Raw genomic sequence first — 27602 nt, forward strand, 5'->3', positions numbered from 1 at the left:
AGTAATGTGGAAAAGAGAAGGGTGAGTGCAGCAAAGTCATATTTGCAAAGTGTCTTGGTATGCAAGACCTTTAAGAGCATGAGGTTTAAATATATATATATATAGATATAAATATATATATATAATATAATGTATATAATATATATATATTTATATATGTTATATATATGTTATATATATAATATATATGTTTATATATATTATATATTTTATATATTTATATATATATATATATATATATATATTCAATATAATGAATTGGACTTTTACCAAATATGAAAGTGTATCCTAATTTGATCTAATTCACAGATGAAAAATCCACCAAAATTTATTAACCAACAATAATACCACCAGTAGCTCCAAAATTTGGTACAACTCACTGCAGGATGAAAATATATATGGGAGCAGTATTGGTATAGAATTCCCCTGGGTTTATATTCTTCAGTAGGCACCTGCCACCATCTACTGTATGGTGCCAGCTACTGAGCTCAGTGGGTGATTGATCTGACACAATACACAAAGTATTGTGTCAGAAGCTCCAAAGTTTTTTGTCCTTCTGTGTTGGTCACTATCATTCTGTTCATGCTGGTACTTGTTTCATGCTAAGTGTGTAAGTCCAAGCCTCCATCCCTTTCAAAGAGGCTGGGGTGACCTGTCCTTGTACAGATACTTCACTTACATCTGTGGAGCAGTCAGTATTCACCAGGGAAGCCTGGGCAAGTTGCCCCATCATCTCTTTGTGGAAGAAAAAGAACATATTAAAAAAGTCATGCAGTTCCATAAAGAAGTACAGTGTAAGAGTCAAAGTCTGGCTTGATGTATTTGTGATGACTTGGTACAAGAGTTGTGCTTGGTGATCGTAATGTGTGAGCAATTAGACTCAAGTGTTTTAAAAAATGAAAATACCTAAATGCTTGGGAACGTAGCCACTATACAATTCATTCACAGAGAATGAGCCACCATTCTCCCCTCTCTCAGTCTCTATGTATGAGACTTCTCTGTTAAAAATGACACTAATTTAATGAGCATTTATACATTGGTAGCAGCTGTGAGAAAGCTGAGTCAGGCTGTGCACAGCAATTGTGATTTGGTCAGCTTTTCCCAGAGATTCAGCACAATTAGGGAAGAGAACTTGCTGGTGAGGTATACCTGAACATAGAGACTGTTGCTCCCATCTCTCTGGCATTTATCAGGTGATCAGTTACGTGCTGCATGGAGACTCATGGGCTTGTGATTTTTATATTCAAATAATTTAGATATTTTAGTTTGTTTTCAGTCTTCAATTACGAAAATAATAAAGATGATTCTGATGAAGGACCTTTAGTGAGTAGACTATTTCACTTTAAAGAATCAGTGTCAGTACCAGCTAAATGCTTTTCTTTGCTCTTCTCTCATGAACAAAAACACAGATCTTGAGAGCTAGAGATCCAAGGTGTGGCTGTTTCTGCTGAACTAGGAATTACACAAATGGCAAAGTATGTCACACTGTTTTGTTTCACTCTCTTTTACTAACTCTAGTTTTTAATATTGCTGATGTATCTTCTAGGAATATTTGTTCTCTGAAGCCAGCTCTGATCTAGCTTGTTAGCATATGATTCACAAACATGCCATATATGGGCCATTTTAACTGTGCTAGGCAAACAAAATTGTATTAAAACTTACAGAAAGTATTTAGACAATATTTAGAAAAATATTTTTTTTGACCAGAAGCCACACTCTTCTTCTCAGAAGGCAGAGTCCCTTCCCCCTGCTCCCTGCAAGGTTTTGACATGATACAGAATAACCTCCAGGTTGTGGCCAAAACCACGATAAGGACTAAGCACTTGCTCCAACACCGTGCCCGTGTATTTCCTCACGCAATGTGGTGAGCCAGAGAATGAGCCTTCACAGCTCTTTCGTAGCGCAAGGAGTTTTCCTTACCGTGAATTTGGAACTGTTACATTATTCTTGAATAGCAAAGCCATGAAGAAATTACGCTGGGGGCTAATTAGGATCTCCGTTTGCATCTTAGTCAACTCTGTATCACAGGAGAAGAAACTGGGGATAAATTGGACTGATTGGGAGTCCAGGTTTCAACATGTCCTCAAATCCAACACATGCTGGCCAGCTGTGATGGACCATTTGGAACAGGAGCTGCCCCTTTCATTTTTAAAAGTGGTGCCTTCAGACATCAGGATTCAGGATGGCAAGCTTTTGCCTTCTGTGTGCCAGATCAGAAGGAACTGTCAGACATGGGTTTCTTCTCTGTGGTGATACATGGAGAGCAATCCTTTGCTCTCAGGATTCCCAATTTCTAACACCAGATACATGGTGTTAGAAATTAGGAATCCTGAGAGCAAAGAAAATAACTGCACTTTGAAGGTGATTTGCTTTTCCAGCCACCCTTTACCTTCCCTGCTTGTGTCAGGCTAGTCATGCAACATATGAACCCCTACCTTATTAAACTTATTTGCATAAGCACAGTGGGTGTTTTTCTGGAGAAATATTTCAGCTAATAAAATGAAGGACATGCCATCCAAAATTAATAACATAGCAATAGGTAAAAGCAAGCTCAAGTCTGTAAATGTCTAACACTTTTAACATGTCAGGTATGACTGGTCTAGCACAAGGATATCAAGTGGCAGATTCAGAACAGTATGGTTTGCAGAAGCAAAGTAGATACTGTTTTGTATAAGTTAAATACAACATGATGTGATGGTCCATTCCAAAAGCCACAATGTAGGGAAAGCACGGACCACAAATAAGTAGAGTTGTGAGGGTGTGAATTTGAAATTATCTCTATTACACACAGAAGATATTTCTGGGGAGCATTGAGTTTTCAATAAACCAACCAAAACTTCATGCTTCAGTTTGCACTTTCTGGTTTTATTCTATGAGAATCTGCTTTTCCCGCCTTTCCCCTGAAATTCTTGTCTTTCTCCTTAAAGGTTTGTTCTACTTCCCTCTGTCTTTTTAATGAACTTGGTAGTGGGAGAGAGCTCTGCCCTGGTACAGGAATCCTGAGAATACAGAGAAAAGTTGTGTGCCATTTAAAAGGGAATAGAGGAGGTCAGCTTACATCATCAGAGGCCTTGTTACTTTATATTCAAAAAGAAATGTGCTCTAAGCACCTATTATTAGCCTTTCTTCAACCATGCTTCCAACTTCGAAATGTAGGAACTCACTCTCTTACAGAAGGTTTTCTCTAAGGATTTTGGGGGAATTTTTTTTTTGTGCAAATGTTATTTCATAGAATAAAATTTACAATGGCAGTGAATAGATATAAGGTAGTTAAGTAACAGAATAAATCTCCTCAGTTTTACGAATACACTGAGTTTCTGCCTACTTTCTCCAAAGCGTAACATGCCAGGACAAATCCTGCAATCTGTTTCACTCAAGATTTTGTAGACAAAATACTAATTTAAGTTATTGAGAGCACTACTCCAGGGAAGACATAAAATCTGGGAATTGTAGTGCATGCCTCTTAAAACAAACAAGGAGTTTCAGACAGGGAAATAGGAACTTCTCAAAAATTTCTATTATCCCACTTTAAGCAGAAACTTTTGAAATTTGAGACTTGAGTCTCACAGAAAGAAAACTAAACACAGCTCATGGAATATCCCAATGTCAAGAGTACAATGCATTATGGAACTTAGACTCCCAACTTTTATTTTACAAGCTGTACAATTTTTTTTTTAGCTCTTACTGAAGAAATGAAAATGTTTGAGTTTGTCACATTCAGTACATAAAACCAAAAAGTGTGGTTGACAATTTTCTGTAAATTTCTCTACTTTTGAGCATGTCTGTGGGACCTCAGTAGTTTTAAGTTAAAGATGTAAGGCTTAAGGAAAATTCGCATTTGTAAGAAACAATTTTTTTGCAGTTTTCTGGCCCATTATTTCAAATAGTTGGCCTTTTGAAATTCTGACCACCAAATCTATAAAAAAATATAAGGAAAATATCATGCTTGTTACTTCTGCATCAGAGAAAATTTTGAGATGACAACTTCTTTTTTGGTTGAAATTAAAGTAATGTATGATACACCTGAAGTTTTAGACTAAAAATGTATTTCAGTTTTATAAGGATACATGGATGTCTCCAAATGAATTCTGCCAGACCAGAAAGGCTCAACTAATTTTAGTTATATTGTGTGAAGGGGTTGCCTGATGGAGCTTTTTTTCCCCAAGCTTTCAGAAACTAGTGTATTTCAGCACTTCTGAAGTAAATTTAAATACAGGCTTTTAGATGACTTTCCACCTCAGAGATCTTCCACTATGACAAGAAACTAATTTCAGGAAAATTTTCTCTTTCTAATAAAGATTATTTTTTCTTCCTCTTTCCGACTTCCCATTTCCTGTCAAGTCTGAAGTGTCTTGGATCCCCAACAAACACTACTCTGGGATTTACGGGCTGATGAAGTTGGTTCTGACTAAGACTCTACCTTCCAATCTTGAGCGAGTCATTGTCCTCGACACAGACATTACATTTGCCACTGACATTGCTGAGCTATGGGCCGTCTTTCACAAGTTCAAAGGTATTTTAATGATTTTTTACTGTCCTTATTTGAGGGGTGGGGGGAGAATGATGAGGCAAGCAATACAGTGTGGGTGAAAGGGCTAGCTGAGATTTTGTTAAATGTTTTCACTCTTTCAGTTTTTGGTGTTTGAATGTAATTGTTCTCTTTGTGATCTCTTTTCTCAATGATGTTCTGTATAGATTAATGGACAACACTGATTGTCTATGTGGTTTGGTTTATTGGTCTGATTATTTGGGGCAGGTGAGAGCCTGACAGTACAGTAGATGATAAAGAATTATGAGCATGCTGTAGTTATGTACTGTTCAATACCTTTTGGAAGAACTTGGGTTTTATTATTTTTTTTAATAATAAAACTTAATTATTACTTTCAATTTAACTGTTCCGTGTAGCCACTGAAAATGAATGAAGTTGGGATCATTCTTGAACCAGGGAGGAAGAAGAAGGGAACAGAATTACACATGTGAATAGAAATAAGTTGCTGTTTGGTCCTCTTAATAAGTTGATAAAGGGGTCTGGATTCTAAGCACCTAAAATAGCTTTCCCTACCTATTCCCATTTCCCACAGCTCCTTGAAAATGTATTTCATAGTCAGTCTGAGAAAGGACACTTTTAGAGTAACTCTATAAGGAGATGATTACAAAAAAGTTCCCCTACTACCCTGTCACAAAGCAGAGCACTTTCTGGCTAGCACACCACTAGAACCATTTAATTCTCCCAGGTTCCAGTGTTGCCAGCTGTTCAGAGTCAGAGACAATACCCTATTGTTCTCCTCTTGTCCTCAGCATATGTATTGCAGTGCTGGTAAGTGCAGAGACAATCCAGCATCCTGCTTGAAAGGTTTACAACCCTGTAAAAGTGTAGCCTTGATGTGTTTCATCATCTCTCTCAAAATCATCTCAAGCTAAGTCAGCCTAAGCAAATGGGAGTATTTATTGAGAGAAGCCAAAATACAGCACTGCATTAGGAGGGAGCCAGGAAAGAGCACGTTTACTGTACTTATCCCCTGCTGAAATCCACAAGGCCTGCTTTTCTCAGTACCCAGCTCTGGGACAGGACCTGTTATTTTCAGCTCTATGTCAAGGACTGGGTTCTAGTGCTTACTTCTTCATGCATTTGTTTCCATTCCCTTCTGTGGATACACTGATGTCTTTTCAGCAAGCCAGAAGCAGTCACCTTTTTGCTTAATTTAATTATTCGCAAGCTTCTTTTATTAAGGAATATACAATTTTTCCTCCATGTATTGTTCAGACCTCTTCACCAAGCCTTTTCCTCCACTGAACCTTGAGTTTCTTGTAAACAAACAAATACCCTGACAACCTTAGGTAATATAAATGTATGCATAGGAAGTAAAGCTGGGCTATTGTACAGTCTCACTGTGTGCAGCTGTCCCATTAATGGCCATATTTGACTGACTACAGTGAATAGCATGTCATAGCAGGAAAAGAAATGTGGATAAACAGAACTTGGGGATAGAGGGCTGCATGGTCAAAGAGAGCAAAATCTGAGTTGAGACAATAAGCGATATTGCCTCCTTGCTTATAATTTCTGCCATAACTTTAATGAAGATCCCTTGCTTTTATTACAGGGTGGATAAAACCAAGCATAAAGACTGCTTGTAAAAAGAGGATTATGGAGTAGAGGTAGATGTAAGGCAGAAAATATGGAAATATGGAGAAGAATAATTAATGGATGTAAAATGTGTGTGCAAATCAGTTTTCATCGAGCTAGGCAAGAATGTTTGTCTGATCAGAGCTGTGAAAAACTCTAACTTACACATGGAGACAGAATCCCTGTATTGCTGCCCTCTTAACATACATAGCACAACTCCCAAATAAATGATTTTGTAAGTTGTCCCGTGTTCTTTTCAATTCCACTGCTTCTCCACAGTTTTTTAATCTTGGCAATAAATTGGTCAGTGTCTACATCTGCTCATCTCCCAGGCAGTTGTGCACAAACAAATGAGTAGATGAGACAATGCCGTAGCTCCAGGTGTTGAGCTGGGATGGGAGAAGACTTTGGATCCTAAATGCTGCGGAGGAGAGAGGAAGTGTCCAAGCACAGGCTTGTTCTCCAGCCCTTGTCATAGGCTGCAGTTTCATTAGCAAAGGGGACTTTGATGATGGTGACATCAGAGTTGAATGTTTAGGGTAAGAATCAGAGGGAGAGCCAACAAAGCAAATACCATGATGAGAGGCTATTGTAGGCCACTCACCTGGGATGAGGAGGCAGAAGAAATATTCTGTAAGCAGCTGGGAAGTCTCACAGTTGCTAGCCCTTGTTCTTGTGGTGAGCTTGAGCTTACCAGAGAGGTAAGTTGAACTTACTTAGCAGAGGTCTGCTGGAAATACAACACAGGGGAGAGGAAACAGTCCAGGAAGTTCCTGGAGTGTGTGGAAGATTATTTTCTGACCCAGCTGGTGAGGGAGCCAGCCAGGGGCAGTGCCTGGCTGAATCTGTCAGCAGATCTTGCTAACCAGGGAGGTCCCAGTGTGCTGGAGATGAATAAATGCAATGTCCATTTGCAGAAGGGGCCGGAAGGAGAATCTGGGGAATTAAAGGCCTATTGGCCTGACCTTGGGGCCAGGGAAGATCATGGAACAGGTCACCTTGAGTGCTGTCCTGCAGCATGTGCCAGATAACCAGGGGATCGAGCCCTGTCAGCATGGGTTTGTGAAAGACAGGTCCTGCTTGACGCACCTGAACTCTTCTGTGACAAAGGTGGCTCTCCTTAGTGGATGAGGGAAAGGCTGTGGGTGTTGTCTACCTAAACTGTAATCAAACCTTTGACATGGTTTCCCTCAGCATTCTCACAGAAACTGGCTTCCCATGGCTTAGACGTGTTTTCTGGATAAAAACCTGGCTGGATGGCTGGGCCCAGAGAGTGGTGGTGAATGGAGCTGAACACATTTGTCAGCCAGTCACTGGTGGTGTCTCCCAGGGCTCAGTGTTGGGGCCAGTTTGATTTAATATCTTTGTCAATGATCTGGGTGAGGTGATCGGGTGCACACTTAGTCAACACCGAGTGGGAGTGTTGATCTGTTGGAGGGCAGGAAAGCTCTGGACAGGAAGGATCTGGACAGGCTGAATCTATGGGCTAAGGCCAGTTCTGTGAGTTCCAAAAAGGCAATGTGCCAGGTCCTGCACTTGGGTCTCAACAGCCCTATGCAGCACTACAGGTTTGGGGCTGAATGGCTGGAAAGCTGCCCAGTGGGAAAGGATCTTTGGTGCTTGTCAGCAGCAGCTGAACATGAGCCAGTGTGGGCCAAGGTGGCCAAAGAAGGCCAATGGCATCCTGGCCTGTATCAGCAATAGCATGGCCAGCAGGACCAGGGCAGGGATTGTTCCTCTCTCCTCAGCACTGGTGAGGCCACACCTCAAGTCCCATGTTCATTTCTGAGCCCTTCACTGCAAGAATGACATCGAGATGCTGGAGCATGTCCAGAGAAGGGCAGCAGAAAATTTCTTAACAGAAATGGTTGACAAGCATTGGAACAGATTGCCCAGGAAGTTTTCACCATCCCTGGCTGCATTTCAAAGCTGTGTAGATGTGGCATGTAGGGACAAGGTTTAGTGGAATGGACTTGGTAGTGTTACTTTGATGGTAGGATGTAAAGGTCTTTTTCAACCTAAATGATTGTATTGTTCTATCATTCAATGGAAATGGAAGGAAGGGCAAGTAATTTGGAGAGATATGATACTCTTTTACTGCTTTGTAAATGTTTGGCTTAATTCTGTGGTGATTCTCAATTTTTCTGAAGTGTCTTTCTATTTCTTCGGCCTGCATTACAAAAGATTGTCTCATGTCAAGAGCCCCAAATATTCCTCCAAAGGATATTTTACTGAACTAATGTTTTAATCTCTTCCTTGTTTCCCTCACAGAAGTCCCTGGTAAGTTCGTGAAGATTTCTTGGGGGCAATCTAGAATGTTTGTTGAAATATTACATAAACAGAAGTACAATAAAACTCCTATGAAGGGAAATGCTAGTCTCCAAAGGAACCTCTCATGACACCCAACCCCAGTTAGGAGGGCAGCTTTAGACCCACTGGGTCTCCTTCTAGAGATGCTTCAACAACCAGTTGCTGGCTAGAAGGCACCATTATAAACCTGCCTACACCAGGATGCTTTTTGTGCAAATTAAAGAATTTTTCACATCAGTGCAGGAAAGGCAAGAACTTCTGTCTCCAGGTTGCTGCAACATAACTGATGAGGCAGTCCAGAATAGCCTTTTCCAAATTGCAGCCACACACAGAGGGAAGGTACTAGAGTCTGTGATTCTTTCTGTGCCTGGGAAGAGTTTTCTTCCCAGCAAAAACAGTGATGAAGGGAAACCAGTAGCTCAGATTCCTTTTTTTTCGGACACCATGCTTGGAAGAATCTCATATTCAGGACTGTCTTGTAATCTAACCAGGTCTGATTTGCTGTGTAGAAGGGCCTACAGTATGTTTTAAACAGCACCTGCAATACCCAAAGTCCTTGTTCTGCAAAGGTTCTTATTCCAGTTATCTTAAGAGTTGCTGAAAAGATCAGACCCTTACATAGTAATTTAATATTTTAGGTGGTAAAGGTACTACTCCATTCACTCTGTAGATGGAAAAAAGGCAGTAGGATTTCTTTGTAAATTATTGCTCTTCTGCCCTTTCCTGATAAGCACTTTGCATATGCCCTTAGAATAAGTGATCCAGCTGTTCTGTAGCAGAGTACAGAAATTTAAAAATCTCTTCTTTGAAATGGCAACCTAAGGCTTTGGGAGAAATTCACACCTCTCTTTGGTAGCCTGAAACAGTGTCTCGAGCAATGTAACATTTAACAGTTTCTCTTAGGAGCCAGTTGGGGATTGTGTAATTATTAATAGTTTTATATGCAAACTTCAGTGTCTATGCATAAATATGTCTTTGGGAACCCGTAACTTTCAAGAGGCATATTCAGCTTTTCAGCCGGGGTTTGAGCATTTCTGCTTTAGCCTCATTCTCCAGTACTCTATAGATAGGTAGAATATTTTCCTTTAGGACTGAGATATACCTCCAAAATATTGACTTCAAAGGTTTGAGTCTGCAGCCAGTCTGGTGAAGATAACCTGTCGTGCATGTTTTCTGTGACTTAGTTGACACTGATTATGTCTCCTATTCATCTTTCATTAGATTTTGACAGTTCTAAACTTGAGAAAGTAGCTAGCCTAAGGGCAGAAGTGTGGGACTGTGGATCATAGTGTATTCTTGGATGAAGTGCTGCAGAGTGTTTCAGACAACAAGGATTAGTAACCAATATGTTTTTATTGCAGAAACTGTGGAAACTCTTCTGAGAAAACAAGGAGTCCAAAGCTATGTTCTGTGCCATCAATCTTAAAGTTCTTTTAAAGGCCACACCTGCTAGTTGTTTCATTATTCTTACTCACCCAAACTTCTGGTCCTGCAGTGTGGATCCTTTTTTTCCAAGGTTTTGATTTTTAATTTTACTGGGTGTTAAATATGGATTCTCAGGATTGAATTTATTTGCGACCTGACAACAACAGTCATCATAATTATATGTCTTAGAAGTTGCAGTTTCAGTCTGGATCACAGTCTCTGTGCGCTGGGTGCTCTTCGTGTAAGTAGCAAGAGACTCTCTTCCTGCTTTACATTGTCAGGTGACAATTCCTGTGTCTTGTTCCTTTAGGATATTGCTTTGCATGAGTCACAGCTGGGACTCACAAATGAGACCTGAATAATCCCTGTAGAGATCAGTGTTGAGGAGCTCTGTGTTAAATTGAATGCTACATCAAAGGGCGTTATGATATTTCTAAGTACATGTCAAAACTCAGAGGTTTTATTGAACAGTGATGTCTTACTACTACTGCATGTTAGCCTCACAATCCAGCTAGCTGATACAATGAATATTTTAAGTGCTTTTAAACAACAGAGACTGGGTAATATCCAACTACTGCATTTCAAATAACTCTACTCATAATCACCCAGAGAACATAAGCTACCATTGGTGTTCATCTGTGCAAGTAAGTCTTCCCTGGGAAGCTGACATTCCATTAACCAAGCACACAAGGAGGAGAAATGGCACAATTGACAGGAATAGTGAGATTCACATGTTCATACTTTGCATGAGTAAAAACATGCTATAGAAGCTGTTTGCTTTGTGGCAGGAGCTCAAATAATGATAAAAATCCATACTGACATCATAAATATCAGAAAAGGTCAGCAGCGATTTTGGTGCAGGATCAGGTGCCCAGAGCTAAAGAGGGACTGGCACACAGTCAATCCCAAACTTGAAATTTGCAAACACTCAGCATGTGGGTGCTTTGGCATATTGCTCTGCAGAAAGCCTGAGGTAACAGTCTAGGTTCATATTATTTTTGCAGCTTCTTCAGGAAAAAGTGCAAACAAACAAACAAACAAGAAAAAAAAAAGAAAAATCATAACCCTCACAAATGTAAGCATCTTGTGTAGGGATTTTAGTAATTATATTCCTACAAGAAGTATTATACATTAGGTTGCAATGTCAAGTGCATGCAGAACTTTTCATTTGTATGTGAATTTAGCATGCCAGAAAGTGAGATGCTGATGGCACTGGTGAGAGGCAGGCAGAGTCAGCAGGTGCTGTATAAATTTCCCTGAATTTGGCTCTATCAGTGATGCCCTGTTTTAATAAACTATACCTGTCATAGCCCTTGACTCTCCTGCAATGATTGTGCTTTTTATAGGTGTGCTGTTCTTGTGATGATGTAAAATACTTGGTTGTTGCCAAGATTAAAATTTAAAATTCATTGACACCTATGGCTCAAGGCAGGATTTGAGCCACAGAATTGATTCTGGGTAGGTTGTGTACTTAAGTCTGTCAGTTTACACTGAGTAAATCATTAAAGCTTCCAGATGATTTTGAGACAGGATATCTGCGGGCTGACACAGTGCTCACGTTAAATCCTGCAGAGATCTTTCTGTTTCTTCTGGTCAGTAAAACAGGCTTTCTTTTCTTACTAATCAAGAGGAAGACATTAGCAGCATGCACCTTAGTGTGTATAAAATCCATGGTATGAGTCAGTCTTTTTGTGAAGGAAACAGGATCATATTGTAGCAGAGTGCATTAACAAAATTGTCAGGCAGCTATTAAAATAGCTTAAAATTATCTGAATTTTTATAAGTGTCTAAAAAGGCCGAATGGCACTTGTCTCTGCTCATAAAAGAAACATCTGTTAGCTTCTGAAAGATTTGTGTAAGTATTTATTGGTTAGACTACAGTGCATAGCTCATCCTAGGGTTATCAGACAAATGAAATACAGTTTCTCTTTGAAAAGGTCCCTGTGGAGGCTCTATGTGCTTAAGAATTTCCATTCTTGATTCTTATATTGTGGTGCATTCTTCTTTTTTGCTACAGAATCTTTGAAGCTTCATTGATAGAGAATTCTGTAAGTTAGCTATAGCTGATAGAAATATTGAGGGGTGTTGTGCTCCAGTGTCTCACAATGCTGTCATCATCTGTGTGTGAAACTAGGAGAATACTGATTTGTTTTGGTAAAAAGAGAAAGAAAGTAAGGGGTTAGGATATTTGGGGGAAAAAGACAAGTTTCTAACTGTGATTGGGGGTTAATTTTGGTGACTGTAATTAGGAGAGGATCAAACAAAGAGGTGGTGCTTGCTGATTCTGTGGGTCTGGGGAGGAACGCTTCTCTCTCTCCACACTTGTCAAATAAGCTGAGTGGATGGAAGTTCTTTTTTTTTCTTTTTTTTTCCCCCCTAATTGCAGTTTGCTTTGCTGTGATATTCCTTTATTGGGAAGCCAGTATGTGAGAAGGTTGACCTCAGTAAATGAGCTCCAAGGGAGAGAGTTTATTATATGGATCAGCATGTGCACATTCTAGTTTATGGATTTTAATGTGACAAGGGACATAATCAGAAAATTCTGATTATGAATTGCTGCCAAAATAGAATGGCTGCAGTTTCTGAAACATCTGTAGTTCTATTTTAGCTGAATGGTTCTTTGTCTGTTTCTGCCATCAGGCAGAAATGTTTAGAGGTGAAAGGCCAACCATGCATAGAAATAGGGTATAACTCATGGTGGGGTAAATTGTAAAATAAAATAAAAGATCTGAGTTCTTTATTTTTCCATTCTGATTTCCAAGGGATACCCTTTGGTCATGTTTTCAAGCTTTTTCCCATGGAAGATAGAGATGTTTTAATTATAAATGAAAACTGGTATTTTCTGTTCTCTTTTGATACCACAACTGGAGATTTTAGAATAAAAACTCTCCACATGCTACAAGATTTGTAATAAAATTTTGTTTGTAACACTGTAATTTTGAGGACTTTTTTCTACCTTCTCAACCTCAGTTTAGTGCTTTTTCTACATTATTGTTCTCCAGTCTTTGTTAACCTGCCAGTCATTCTACAGCTGTCTTTTTGGCTTAGATGCTGTGATGTATCAAACACCCAAACTAAACATTGTATGACTCACACAGTGTTAAAGCAAAAAAAAAAAAACAGTTTCTCTTCTGAGCTCTTTCTTCAGGATTTAAAGAGACTTTATTAATCTCCAGTACTCCAACTGTGGAGAATGGACCTAGAGCTTTTTTGAACTGCCTTCCAAATATTTATTAAGAGAAATCAGGGCAGAGCATGGCATCAAAGGAGCAAAGTGCATATCCCCATCTCCCTTGACTAGCAAAAGCTGTGCCTCCTCAGAAGCTAGAAAATCCAGCTCCCACAGGGTGCAGACTTGCAGAAGGAGCATTTTTGCTTTGCATGTTCGTTATTGGCAGAGGAAAATGTATTTCTGGGAATGAGATGCCAGTAGGCTATGCTAAAAGGAAAATATATGAGAACAAGGGGTGGGAAGAAACCAAGGAGGAAAATAATAACTCCCCCATCCAAACTAAAAAGGAGACATCAATCAGGAGTTGCTGTCCACCACTAAATGTTTTAGGCTGATTGCTTTCTCCTTTAGTCTGTTCACATTCTTCTGCTTCCTTTCAAGTGCATTCAGTACCCCTGCCCTGTCAATTTACAACTTATTTAATTATATTTTGTTTAGAGTGCTATTAAAAAAACCCCAGACATTGGGTGGAGCACACAAATTAAGCCCAAATACTAATCCCTCTTCATTCCCTGGGTGACAGTAAAGCAGAGCAAGTGCATGAGCAGGCAGTGAATATGGAGGGAGTAGCAGCCTGTCCAGGAGTTATTAATATCTAATGATAAGTTACTTCTGCATGTGGGAAAAAGCCAGGTGGAAGAGACACATGGGTCATTCACCTAACAAATGAAGTTTACTCTAAAATTTGATAGTTGTATTAATAGGACTAAAGAAAGAATGATATTTAATAGCTAGATTTCCCTGCCTAAGGCCCTCATTCTAATCACGTGCAATCTATCAAGCACATACACTTTTCACTGCTCTCTGTGACATGCATTGTAATAACTTGATACTCTGTTTTCTCCCTCTCCAAACCAGGCACATTCTCTGAACCTACCTTGTTCTGCATTAGCAATCCATATTTTTAAGGACCTCAGGCCCCATTTCCAATTACAAAGCTCTCATTCAAGATTTCACCTTTTTGGTTTTATGCTGCAAATTATGCCTGTAATATTGTCCTTGGCAGCACATGGATTTGCATAGAGTAAAGTGGTGTAGAGAATATCTGTCTCTCAGGTTCAAGCTGTAAGGTAGCACATATTGCCCAGAGGTCAATGGCATGATTATCCCATCAGCAGGGTGAGTGCATGGTATTGCTCTCTGCACAGCCAGGGAAGAGGAAAATGTGTGTACAAAATTAAACCAATTTATTACATAACTGCACTAAGACTGTGTACAAATGTACCATGGGCAAAACCTGGGAACAGCTACATGAACTAGAAGTCAGACATGTAAATGAAATCAATAATCAGTCCAATTTAGTGGGAAAAGTAGAACCTCCACATGCTTCTTTTTTCCAATTAATTTAGAGAATCAGGGATGTTTGAACCCCTTATTTTAATCCTAGCAATCGAAAAGGAAAAAAGTTAACTTGGTCTGTAATGGGCCACTTCACTCTGCATCTCTCAAGGGTCTTTATTTTACTTGAATTTGAAACTGGCTCCATTCCATGTTCTTTGCAGTAATCTCTAGCTGCATTTAGCATGGGCCAAGCAGTTCGATTAAACAGAGGAACATTACTCCCTCTGACTCCTCAAGGTAAATATTTTTTGTCCTTTGAGATACTGCTAACAACAAAAAGAATTTTGTCCTAGTCCTTCTAGATGCATACCAAAAGGTGATTGATAAACATACAGTACGACTTGGGGACAAAATTTTTTTTGTCCCCACAGCTTTTCTGTATTCATATTTTATTTCCTACATTTAGTCACAGTGAAATTCATAGTCCTGAAAAGAATTTGGACCTTTAGTGCAAAATCCATAGTTGCAGTAAATTTTGCCCAAGTTCATGTCAGTAAAAGAGATGCACATTAGACATTTTCTGGTGAAAAGTGAGGCCAGTTCCTTTTTCCTTTGCAATAACAAATAATACTAATACTAATGCCTAAATACTTAAAAGAGTCTCAAAATCTAAGCTGATGGTATTCCTGCTTTGGTGTAACACAAACCCTGTGTCAGCTGCTTCTGGTATGTGTGGTTCTGGGATTCATTCTGGAGCTGGGACTGAACATGTCAGCAGAACAGATTCTTGAAAACCATTAACTGCTGGCACAACCAAGTGAAATCCTGAAGCTACTTATGTCTGTGTTTGGGGATGCAGTGGTTTTTTCCTCTCTGCCTAAGGACTGGCAGAGCTGTCAAGTAAGTACTGTTCTGACATACCAAGGGAGTTTGTGTGGTGGGAACAGAGGTGGAGGTGGATAGCAAAGGAGGTGATACAGCGTTCAGTGTTGATGTTGACAAATGTGTCAGAGCATGAACCATCTGAGGATCTAGCACATGCTTACTGCTTCTGCCCTGCTGAGATGTGTGACTTGAAGCAGGTCTTGAAGCCCTACAGCAAAGTGAGCCATCATACTTTTTCTCTTTCAAAATTGTCCTTGGCTGACTCAATGCCACCACTCTTCTGTCATCAGCACTAAATGTCTGCCAGTTTATGTTCACAGCAACTTACTGAAATGCACATCGCCTCTGAAAGTGGCACAGGGTTTCCTGAATTTCATTCATTGTCTTCCTGCACATGTTCTGCTTAATAGACAGTAATGCTTTTTTTTTTTATGTGCTTCAGGATACCATTATTGCAGGTGAAAAGTGACTTCTCTAGGGCTTTGCCAACCTGCTGCAGAGTCATACTGGCACCAATGTTTGACAGTACTTGGAGGTTCACGCTCATTCCCATACTACTAAGAAATGATGATATGAATGTTGTCACACTGGTGTTCTAAAATCCTGAAAGAGTGCATCTCATCTGATAAGAACTGCCTTTATCAAACGTTGGAGTGAACAGGATGCTGCTGACTTGCTATCAGTAAAGAAGTCTAGTGGCTGTATTCCCTGCTTTATGTAAACATTCCTGCTTTGAACTTACAGCTTATTTTTTTTACTAACTAAATAAAGATATGAATAGTTGGAACAGCAATCTTTAAATATGTTCTCCTTTCAACTCTAACCCCCTGTTATGGGTCACAAGTAGTAGGTTGGGTGACCTCAGACAGATCTGATGTGCACAAGGACTGAAGTGGTAAGCAGGGCAGCAAAGGGATGCTCTTCTGGGGTATCAGTTTTGAGGCACCTCAGCAGATTTAGAAGAGGATGTTCACACACAGACAATTCTACTGTTTTGTTCATTTAATTCTTTCAAATGTAGTAATGGGAAGTGGATAAAACTTCATAGATAAAGGAGAAAGCAACGTGGAAATTGAATAGAGCGAGGATACTGAGCCAGGAAGAAGGAATAGGAAAAGGGAGAGGTGGCAACATATCCCAAGTTAGTTGAGATGGTATATCTTGAAACCTACGATTATTTAAGAAGACCATATATCACAGTAAATTTCTGTGAAGCTATATAGAGGCAAGCACACATATCTAGAATTTTTCTGCATTTTCTTGGCAGTGACATCTGGCTATAAAAAAAACCACTTGGTGAGGAGATAATGAAGTACATAGTAACATTAAGGAGTTAGCACAGCATTTAATTCAATGTAATTTTGGCCTGTCCCTTCTACCATCCCCTCTTAGCTGCAGTCAGCAATTAGTCTACTGTCACTGCCACCACCTTTTTATTTGTGTTGTCTATGGTGCCAGAGGTTTGTTTATGTACAAGCACTTCTAGTCATAGTTTTATTTAAAAGAGTGGTAAGATTCTCCACACACCCATTGCTGTGAAGCCAAGAGGTTTTCTTTATCTTCCTAAAGTGTTTTGATCACTGTAACATTCAATCTAGGTTTTGTGGGGGGAAGGACAACTGAGAATTATTTATAAAATTGAGAAGAGTAGTGATGAAGCTCTGTTTCTGGGCTTTTTTTTTGCTTTGGTTTATGCTATTGCTTTTAAAGGTTTAGTTGCCATAACAACTCAAAGCCGTCCTGTATTACCATAGAAACGTGCTGTTGTGGGTGACAGTTTTTATGAGAATCTTTTTTTTTCCTTCACGTAATGTATTTAACGCTGGCCTTTTGCAGGTATATCACAATACACTACAGCGGTTTCAGAAAGTGTCAGAATGACATAATAGGCAACAAAAATGAGGCATATGCTTAAACCCAGGAAGAAAGTCTGGTGTCATGGTTGACTGAGAACAGAAAAAGAGTAAAAACAAATTCCTGTTGCTTAACTTGGAGGTCAGAAGTATTAAGCTTAAAGCAGGGGTGGCTAATCAGTCTACATGAGTAAATACTCAAAAAACCCCTAACAAAACAGGAGTTAGGGCTTTGATTGTGTACCAGGGAATTAGTGTAAAAACAACTTGCCATGATAATTGTCAATGTGAAATTATGGGGCTTCTCTAAAGTTCTCTGCATGGGGCTGCTCCGTGAGACTGTTGGGAGGCTGAAGTGAGAATTGCAGAATGAGGCAGCCTCTCACAAAGCTGAGAGGGGTTCCTGCTGAGAGCTGGCTCCAGCTGCATACTGATAGCCTGCAAGCCTCAGGTGCTGGCTGGGACCTGGCAAGTCCCTAAATTGTTTGTGATCTCTCTGTATTGAGGACTTTTGCCTCTTCCTTTGTGATACCTTTAATGGCTGTGCTCTTCAGAGCCTCTTGGTTTTGAAAGGAATGGAGCTTTTCCTTCCACTAATCTGCATTTCCATCTACTCATTGTGTAACTGTCCAGAGCAGTGGACCACTGGAGCTTATCAGCTCTCCTAAGGTCTGATAGATTACTGGGCATCTTTGCTATCAAACTTCAAATTGAAGTTACGGACCCATTGCAGACCATGTACTCTGCCCCAGTAAACAGAGTGCACAGTACAGGTTCATAGTCTTGTGACAAGCCACACAACTTCTTTGGAAAGAGAATAGAGAAGCATAGTCAGACAGCTGTGGAGATTGTTATTGATCATTATTTTTATGGGGAGGTACAGGTCTATCAGTTTCCTGTAATCAGTTGCATCAATGATGAAAAAAATTTCATTCCTGGATATGCATGTTTTAAAGAACAGAAAAGTTTCCAGCTGGGATGTTGCAAGAATTCCCCTTGCCAAGGTCAAGGAGATAGCAGGAATTGCTTTACAGTTATGCTTTATGGTTTCTGACCCCTCTGTAAGCCTAGACAAGTCTGCTATTACTTCCTCTCATTTGACCCTCAATTATCCAGTCCTGCTTTCTGAATGCCTGCCCCTAACATGTTCAGACAAGTGATACCCTAGAATGGTTCTCGCCCTTAATTTTCATTGTATTGGAAAGCCCCTCCATGATCTTGAAGTTTCCAGATCAGATGTCTTCCATCTAATCTAAACAGGATTTACTGGACATTATTTCCTTCTAGTTCTTCTTCAAATCCTTTTTCCAGTCAAAAATTTTCAAATTTAATAATCAATGCTTAAATGTTGTAAATACTTACTTCTCCTTTTTCTTTATCTCCTCATAACATTGATGTTGATTTCTCCTCCATGAAAAAAATGTAGCCAGACTTCAGAGGGACATCTGTACCGCCTTGAAATTAGTACCTGTTTCAGTTAAATTACTGAATACTTACCACCATGCAATATGATTTCTACTCTTTTTTTTTCCCTCACTTGCTTGAGATTGCTGTCTGAGATAAACTCAGGTAAAGAAGCAAGATTGCAGTGTCAGGAATCATGTTGGGGGGGGGAATCTAGATCTGGATCTGGAATATGTACCTGTTCAGAGGGAGAATTTGGGGAGATTTCCTTTTAAAGTGAAGCAAAGGTAAGGAGGGGCTGGAGGTTGCAGTAGGCTCTTTGCAAACCCTGTAATGAAGCAGATGTTGGCCTAACCCACTGTATTCCCCTGGGAGTGTCAGGATATTGGCAATAAAGAACATAGAATCAGTACCACCTTGCCTTAGCCAGTACAGTTGGTACTGGGTAAGCATGGGCAGCAAAAATGACACTTAAATATCAGTGTGCTTCAGTAACAAGAGTTCTTCATGTGCTTCAGAGCTGTTTTGTCATTGGGAGTGTGACACCAGTGTTTGAGCTGCCTTGTTTTTCACCTTTCTTACGGTTTACAACCTGTTTCATGTCTTCCCATCACCATGTGTTTTTAACAGAGCTCTGAGGTCCATCTGCAGTTTCTTGCTCGAACACACTCTCTGAAATTGTGAGGCACACTTCACCAGAGAGCCAGTTCTGTACTTTCCCCAAAAAGTAGAAAACCTTGCCCCAAGGTTACCCAAAAGGTAGAAAATTATGAAGTGCAGACTTACTAATGAAGGTCACTGTTTAGTGATACAATAAATAAAAGACTAGAAATGGAAATGTCATAGCTGCCTAGCACTAAGTGGTATCTGATATAAAGTCACTGATTTTTTTTTTTTTTTTCCTAAAATACTAATGGATTAACTATTGTGAGAAACCTTACCATGGATCAGACACCATCTGTCTTTCTGTAGTAAGCCTAAAGTCAGCCCAAGCTCCAAATCATGGGTTCTGGCTAATGCAATAGAAATGTCATCTGTGCCCACATTTGACTGTATATGAGGTTTGCTCTGCTGGGTGATTCAGTCATGAACAGAACCTGGGTACTAACGAGCATGGAGCCATGGCTGGACTGGGGCTTGGACTAACTTGGTTGGAATATATTGTCCTAAGGTACCTTGCTATGTAGCTCTGGCTTTCATGCTGAAGGCAGATGGGAATGCAAATTTCTTGTGATGAAGTTTGGAAGGCAGATTCTAAAGTAGAAGAAATTTGATTTTCATTATCCCAAGCTGTGATTAGTCTTAATTTATCCCTTGGTAGAATAGGAAGATGTTTAATAATTTCTCTAACAATATGTAAGGTTTCCAGGTTGTCAAAATTAAGAACTAAAGATTAGTTTAGTAATCTCTGGAAAGTGTGTTGAGACCTGGAGAGCACCCTTCATTATTTTTGTCCCCTTGTGACCAATGCTTGACAAAGCAGTGATAAACTCTGAAGGAAGTTGCAACTAGAGTAGAAAGCAGAGATAGGAGAGCTGTCATTTAAGGCTGAGGGCTTTTCAGGGGAGAAAAAAATAAAAATCATGCTTACATGTCCACCTCTGCAAAAATGCACTGGGGATATGCTTCTTTAGATGTCCAAAATAGCTGATACTTTTTGTTCCTCTCTCCAGAGACTTCCTCTGTCTGGCCTAGCTGTCAGGCAAAACATGAGCTTGTTCCAAGGAGCTTTGTAGCTCTAATGTCTTGTTCATAGTCCATTGTGAAAGGGCAAAGAGGAGGCAAACTCCTTCAGATGAGTCAGGATAAAGAAATGTCACAAGTGTTTTATTAGCCTGAAAGCTTGAAGCACCCTTACCAATTCCAATGCTCATTTCTGGCCCTGCAAGTGGGATTAGTATCTCTTAGCAGTGTATTGAAATCAACTGAATCCAGAAACTGCCATGAGTGAAATTGTAAAAAATTAGTACTGATGATACTTGAGGAGGAAGACAGGTGTAGTTGCATCACAGTTTTCCCTTATAGGCTTAGAATATATACAAACTGAAACAAGTTACTTAAATATATGTTACAGTTGTATTTCTAGTGCTGTTGCTGAGGAGGTATATTGAGATTGCATGGTGTTGTAACTATTTTGCCTCAGATCTCACAGAAATTTAACAGTAACTGTGTGGAATTGATGTATTAAAAACACCATTTTTTCCTTCAGGGGTTCTTGCAAGAATGTGGTGCATTTTTCACTTAAAAAAACAGTGTTAACAGTGTTACTAATGGAGATCTCAAGGGAGACATTCATGAGATTAGGCCAAGATGCTTGTCTCATTTGCCATAGACTGAATCTAGAGCAATTTCATTTCTTTCATTTAGGCTGTCCTTGGATTTATATTGGGGAAAATTAGATGAGAATCCAGCTTTTAATTAGAAAACAGTGCATGTGTGGGATGTAGAGTGGGGTTTCTTTTGAAGACAAGAGACTTCAGAGACCAGCAGAGGTCTCCTAGAAGTATTTGTACCATCTATGCTGAACAGATTAATTTTTCCTGAAAGAAAAAATGCGTGAAATTATGTTAAAAATCAAGAAAAAATGAAGGAACCACAATTTTGGAAACTGTGAAATGTGGATAAATTTGGTGATTGTGCAATAGAAGTTGTGATAGCTTTCATTTAGCTTGGAATAGCTTGGAATTTGTGTACTTACATCTGAGCTGTAGTTTAAGGATGTCCTGTGTTTATTCCACACACTATAGACCATGTTAGAGTGGCACAGTCCTGTTCCTGAAATGCCATTTCTCTGTCAGTGGCAGGTTAATAATTGCTCACTTTCAAGCTGATGTGATTTCATGTGAAGAATCGCAAGGCGATTTAGCAATGGAGTGCAGGAGAAACACCTGAATTTGTCTGAGTGTACAGCTCTGTCACAAGGGCATTTTAGAAATCTGGTGCTATACAGATGTGGCGTGGCTGTCTGCTGTCAGCAAGGACCAGCAATTTTTCTTTCCACAAGTTACAAGTTCAGGCAAGACTGAGCACTAGAGGCAGGAGGGTCTAACTTGAGCAGGGGCTGAGTGCCAGGCAGCCTCACAAGTGAAACAAGAACCAAGGATTTCCTGTCTTTCAGTTCCTTGTGAAAAGCACAGCAGATTGTAGCTCTCTATTGTCTAATATACTGCTTTCCACCTGTTTTCACCTCATTCAGTATTTCTCTCTGGGTTTCTATTCCTCAGGCTTATTAACTTGTAACTTTTGCATGATTATTTTTTTTCTAATTTCCCCATCTGCACTGTTGTCCCTGTGTAACAGGTCTCCTGGTCTGGTGGTGTCTGCAATAGCTCTCGATGTAATTGCATTTACACTGGTAATCAAGGTGCTTTTTACCCCACTTTCAGTTTTGTTAACATTTAATTGGTCAGCCTCAGCTGTAAAGAGTAGAGGCATTTCAACAGCCCAGTGTATCACAGGTCAGGTTTTGTGGACCTGGCTAGAGGTCAGAATGAGGAGCATGTATGGCATCAGCACACACCTTTTGTAGCTGTGAAATAACTACAGGATTCTGTTTTTATTTAATATGCCGTTCTTCCCTTCCCTCTCCTTTTATTTTTGGGTTTAATCCTCTCTTTAAAATTTTCCAAAGTCATGGGTTGTTATTTTCATAGCCAGTTCAGCCATTCCATTATGAATGCTTCTCCTTTTATGCTGAGTGTCAGTGGAAAGGATGTATCTGACCCATCTCCACTGCTCACTAAGTCAGCTGCCTTTGAAGTACACATAATAAACTTTCTCTGGTGGTAAAAAGAAAAGCCTCATTAGTTCCAGCCCGTATTTGGGACGTACCTCTAATGCACACTTGTTCTGCTTCATTCTTTTTAGTGTTTAATTATTGATACACCTTACATGACTCATGCAGTCTTATACTGGCAAGATACTTTCCTGCATTTTCCCACCCCCTTTAACATTTTCACTTCCTTACTCAAAAGCTGGGTCACATTTACCTGAGGGTGTGTGAAATATCTGTCAAAAGCAAAAGAAACCATGTGCAGTAGGTTGTGATGGCTGAACAGGGCAGTATATCCCTCCTAGCAGATTCTCAGGCAGAGAAAGGTGACAGAGCTCCAAAGAGAGGCAGCTGCTTGCAAGGAGGTATTGTGTCCATGGAACACTGGCAGGTCTCCTGAAGAGGTCATGGTGCAGCAAAACCCAAATAAAGACAAGATGTCCAGGACAGTAACTCTGAAGCTCACTCCCATGTGTTTAAATGTTTAAAAACATGCCACAATATTTAGCATAGCTTGGACTCCTTTGTTTACCAGTCTCATTTAATCTGTGCTATGTATGCAGGTAACAGCAGGGAAGCTCCTTGAAAGTCCGGAATAATTGTCTTCATAGCAGTATATATGGTGTTGAGGTTTAGATTTTGGTAACAAAACAGTGCTGGTGGCACACTCATGTTCTGCCTTTTGCTGAGCTGTGGTTGCACAGCATCAAGGCCTTCCCTGGTTCCCACTCTGCCCCCACAGTGCCTGCTTTGGTGAGCACTCAATAGGCTGGGACAGGACACAACCAGGCAGATGACTCTGACCAACAAAAGAGTTATTATTCCATGGCATTCAGCATCATGCTCTTCTAAAAGGGAAGAGAGGCGGCTTTTGGGGACTAGGCATCTTTTGATTAGGATCTGGCTGGGCATCAGTTACCAATAGGAGTAACTGTGTGGCATCACTTGTTTTGATTTGTTCCCTTCCCTCTTCCTCTACTTCACTTATCAAACAATTGCTTGTTTGTTTTGGTTTTTTTTCCAATCTGAACCCCCAAGTTTTCTTGCTTTTAATCTACCTTTCCTCCTCCCCAGTCCCACTGAGGGAGAGGAGAAGTGAGTGATGGACTGTGTGGTGCTTTTTTGCCCACTGGTGTTAACACAAAACACAGGTACAAGAAGTGCTGCCAGTTAGCTCTCAGTATGGGACCGGTATTTCTTCATCTCTGTTGTATCCTGGTGAGCTGCATGAACATTTAATGGCTACCAAAGTGATATCACTTTTGTTGCAAAACCCTGGCATTGAAAAATATGCAGGTAGCTGTGACAAAGAAAGTAAAGCTATCGTCATAGCCTTCTGTGCACAGGAGAAAAAACACCTGTGTAAGAAGGGATATGTGAACCTGAAATACTGACTTTGAGAGGTTAATTCCTGAAACCTGATGTAAATGGAATAGTCTACCATGGTGAAACCCTCAAAGATATCAGGAGACCTACTTAAAAATGATGATGTCAAGAAAAAAAGAAAGTATCCAGTTCTTGTTTGTTGTCTGGTTCATTGATATTACACTTCTTTGCTTTTCATAGCAGTCATAAGAGCAAAAAGCCTACTCTTTAAAAAAAGCAGTAATCACCAACTTTTCCCTGTTACTAGATACTTCTAGAATGTGCAATACTAATAAACACTCCCAAGGTATTTTTGGGGCCCTGGTGCCTAACCCCGCAGAGGAAGGAAGATACTGTACTAGGGAAACATAATTAATTGTCGGAAATTATTTTCTTCAATGTTTAGGAGTGTTTCCAACCCCTGCCACAAAGCACAGTGTGTTCAAGAAATTTCACAGTAGGGACATTTGAGTCCTCTAAATCCATTTCCATTTGGCAGGAGGTGTAGGTTCTGCAGATCTTAAAATATTAGGCAACATTAAAAACAAATAATAGGAGTCAGGGGTTTATTAACATATGAAAGTATGTTAATAATCTACTTTTAATTGGTAGTGCTCCAAAATCCTACCTGAAACACACATTATCAGAATAGAAGCTGTCATTTTAGTATACAGGAATTAAGTGATAACATAACTAAGTGATGATGGTAACATTAAGTGATAACATGTTTCTGTGAACAGAATGAGCTCAAAAACTCAGTGTAGCAAATATCTGGCATAATCAAGCCTCTGTTGCTGTGCTTTTGAAAGCTCTTGTTCTGCATTCAACACTTCTTTCCCATTTTTTAGCATTCCATAGTAAAATCCATCCACCAATGTCGACAACTGATGTCTCTGCTCATTTGAAAGTCTTTTGTAAGAGTAAACCTTGGAGTTCAGCATGACCACAGTGAGGTTAAACTAAGGTAAAAAACCCTTCCTCCTTGCAAGAAGTTTGTTGATTCACATCCTCCACTAGGATTAAACTTGAAGCCCATTCTGTTAGGCCCCTTTAGTTTTGGCATCTTGTCTATTCCAATTAATTTTTAGAATCTTTTTGAGAGTGTCTTCTGTCTCTGCTGTTGAAGGAAACTACCTCTGCTGGGACCACCTTTTCCAATCTGCTTCTGGAGTCAAAAGAAACGAAAAATGTATGCGCCACTTGGAAGCCATGATGCAGAGGCATGTGGCATCAGGAGGGTTAAAGAGCCAGATATGTTCAGCAGGTAACTTTGTTCACCTGGCAGTTGCCTAGCAGGTAACCTGTTGACTTTTTCTGGAAAGGGTTTGGAAAATTACTGGGAAAACTGGACATGTACAAATAAGAAGTGGTGCAAAGGGGGCATCTCTTTTTTACAGTATTTTCTTTAAAAATTTACCTGCTATGTATGCTTTCAAAGTGGTAAGATCAGCACTGGGTCTGGGACCCTAGGAAGATAACGCCTCTTTCTGATACTCAGTCAAATCCCTAAATAAAGACCCCTTGCAAGGGAGAAGGAGACAATTTGGCCAGTTTTTCAGAAGTACTGTTACTAAAATTTGTGTAAGCTTTTGGTGTGTTTTGGCTCCTTTGAGAATCCAGGCTCTCTGGAGAACATTCACACTCTTTTTTCATAGCAGGTCTCTTATTTTTATTCTCTATTCTCTCACTGTCTTTTCCCAACAATGTAACACTCACAGGTCATGTGCACCCAAAGAAGAGAAGGAAGGGCAAAAGGTTTAAGGCAATTCCCTTTCCCAGTCACTAGGATCAGGTAGAAAGAAGCCTTCCATTAGTGACCTGCCAAATCTGTAGCTCCTGATTCAAGACTGGATTGTGCTATGATTAATGAAACGTGTTTAGTAGTCTCATTTGAGCTTTTAATGGTCTGTTATCTGCATTATGGCTTTAGCATACCCTTCATTGTGATTGATAGCCTGTTTGGGAGTAGGAAGCAGGGTAGAGGGCTGCTTTGAGGTGTGCACACTGAATAGAGAAAAGTGAAAATAGCTTGGTAGTGTTTGAAGTGCCGTGTTAATCCTTTAGGATATATCTCTGTGAGGGCCAATGTATGCACATGTACCTGAGCTAGTTAACTGCACTGGCAAAATATTATGTTGCACTGATAGTTCCTGCTGAGAAATGGCAAAACACTGCATTAAGCCTTACACTACATAGTTGTAAGGCTTTTGCTACTTCAACCAGCTAAGGTTGCCAGACACTGTGGTATGCCAGGTTCATCCACCTTTCCTTTCCTGTGTGTTTCAATCTTTTCTACAAGCCATAACATGCTTCTGTTCTTGCCTACATCAGCAGTAGGGTAAACACAGCTCCCTCTTGAATCAATCAATTTCCTGTGTCTTAAGTTCAGTGGGAGGATTGCTGACATGCAGATTTGGATGTTATTTAGCCACTTGTTTTGCCAGCCATGAGCCTGCAGGGATTATGTTGCAGGTGAGAGAACAACCTTCAGGAGTACCTAGCAAGCATCTACAATTTAAATTTAATGACCTTATTTAGTGAAGTACTTAATCATAGGCTGAAGTGTTAAAGCTCATGAGTAGTCTCATTGACTTAAGCAAGATTGAAAATGATGATGCAGTGAGATACAGCATTGAGTTAGGGCAGATAACATCAGAGCCTGTCCTGGCTAATGGATTCAGGGCCAAGTGTTGCTCTCCACCAGCATCCTCTTTTATCCCCCTCATTGAACAGTATCTTCCAAATGTGGTCTTTCCAACTGCAGAGGATATGTGAAGTACTACCTTCCTCTTAGGCCTTTGATGCTGAAATTTAGGCTGAAGTTTAAGATCATTGAGTTCAAAATTGGGAAAAAGATGGAGCAGTCAGCAAAATGTCACAGTTGACCATGACTAACTGCTGCTGCTCCCCACTGGCACATGCTGTGGCAGATGTTGCATGCCTGAGGCTACAGAGCTCAGTGATCCCTAGGAAAAACAGCTCCTGCCCACAACTCGTAAATTCTTAACACTAAAATAGTTTCATAACTAAACTTCAGCAGGTTAAAAGTGTTTGCAGCAAGAAAGGGAAACTAACTGGAAACCTCCAGTTTCTATATAAAACTAGTTTTGGCCTCTTTTGCTTTAATTTTTGAGCTCTCATATGTCATAAACTGTTAGTATAACCATTTTGACCAATTTTTTATAAATATTAGGAATATGTCACCTCTGTCCATCTGAGCATGCACCTGTCAGTTTGCTTGTCACTGGTCTGCCCATTGTATTATTGCATGGAAGATGTGAATTTTGTCATCCATTTCTTCATCATCTTTATTCACGTTCATGAATTATTCTGGTCATTTAATGCATCCTAGCTCTGCATTTTGTGGATATCTGTTCTTGGTAGCAGCAAATCTGTCAGTTTAATTGCTTTCTCTTTAGACTCAAACTTTTTCTCATTAAGTCAGTGAGTAATCATCTTATGTTATTGAGGATACTAGGGTGGAAAAGTTGTTACTGGTTCTCTTTGAATTCTTTTATTTAATAAAATGAACTACCTAAATAATAATCCCTCCCCTCTGTTTCTGAAATGCTATTACTTCCTTTTAGGCACATGGGAGCTTCAGTCTATTTGCTTTTTAATTAAAAGTAAGTTTTCAGCTGTGTCTTTTCTTCATCAGAATTTTCTGTCACCTTGAAGTGAAGGCTCTGGCATTGTCTTTTAAATTATGGAGCACTGACCAACGAGGGGAGTTCAGTTTAGAGTATACATTAATCTTCTTAACTACTCTCATCAACCTGACTGTCCAGTCTGCTGTGGTTTCAATATTCCTGTTTGCTGTCCCTCCTCTGTCTACCCACCAATATGTATAAAACATCAATATAATCTCTCCATGATTGCTAATTACTGAATCCTGTATTCTTTGTGTTCTGACATGTTACAAAACACTTCCCAAGGTCGGGTCTGACATTA

General features: G+C 39.8%; 1 protein-coding gene across 2 annotated transcripts in view; it reads left to right on the forward strand.

The window, feature by feature from the left end:
- Positions 1-27602, forward strand: part of LARGE1 (LARGE xylosyl- and glucuronyltransferase 1) — a 279977-nt gene that overhangs the window by 163411 nt on the left and 88964 nt on the right. For both annotated transcript variants that reach the window (XM_036401466.2, XM_036401467.2), the window contains one exon: positions 4342-4513. In XM_036401466.2, coding sequence (XP_036257359.1) covers positions 4342-4513 — 172 coding nt within the window. The remainder of the gene's footprint in view (positions 1-4341; positions 4514-27602) is intronic.

Source organism: Molothrus ater, chromosome 5 (genome assembly GCF_012460135.2).
Source record: "Molothrus ater isolate BHLD 08-10-18 breed brown headed cowbird chromosome 5, BPBGC_Mater_1.1, whole genome shotgun sequence".
NCBI lineage: Eukaryota > Metazoa > Chordata > Aves > Passeriformes > Icteridae > Molothrus > Molothrus ater.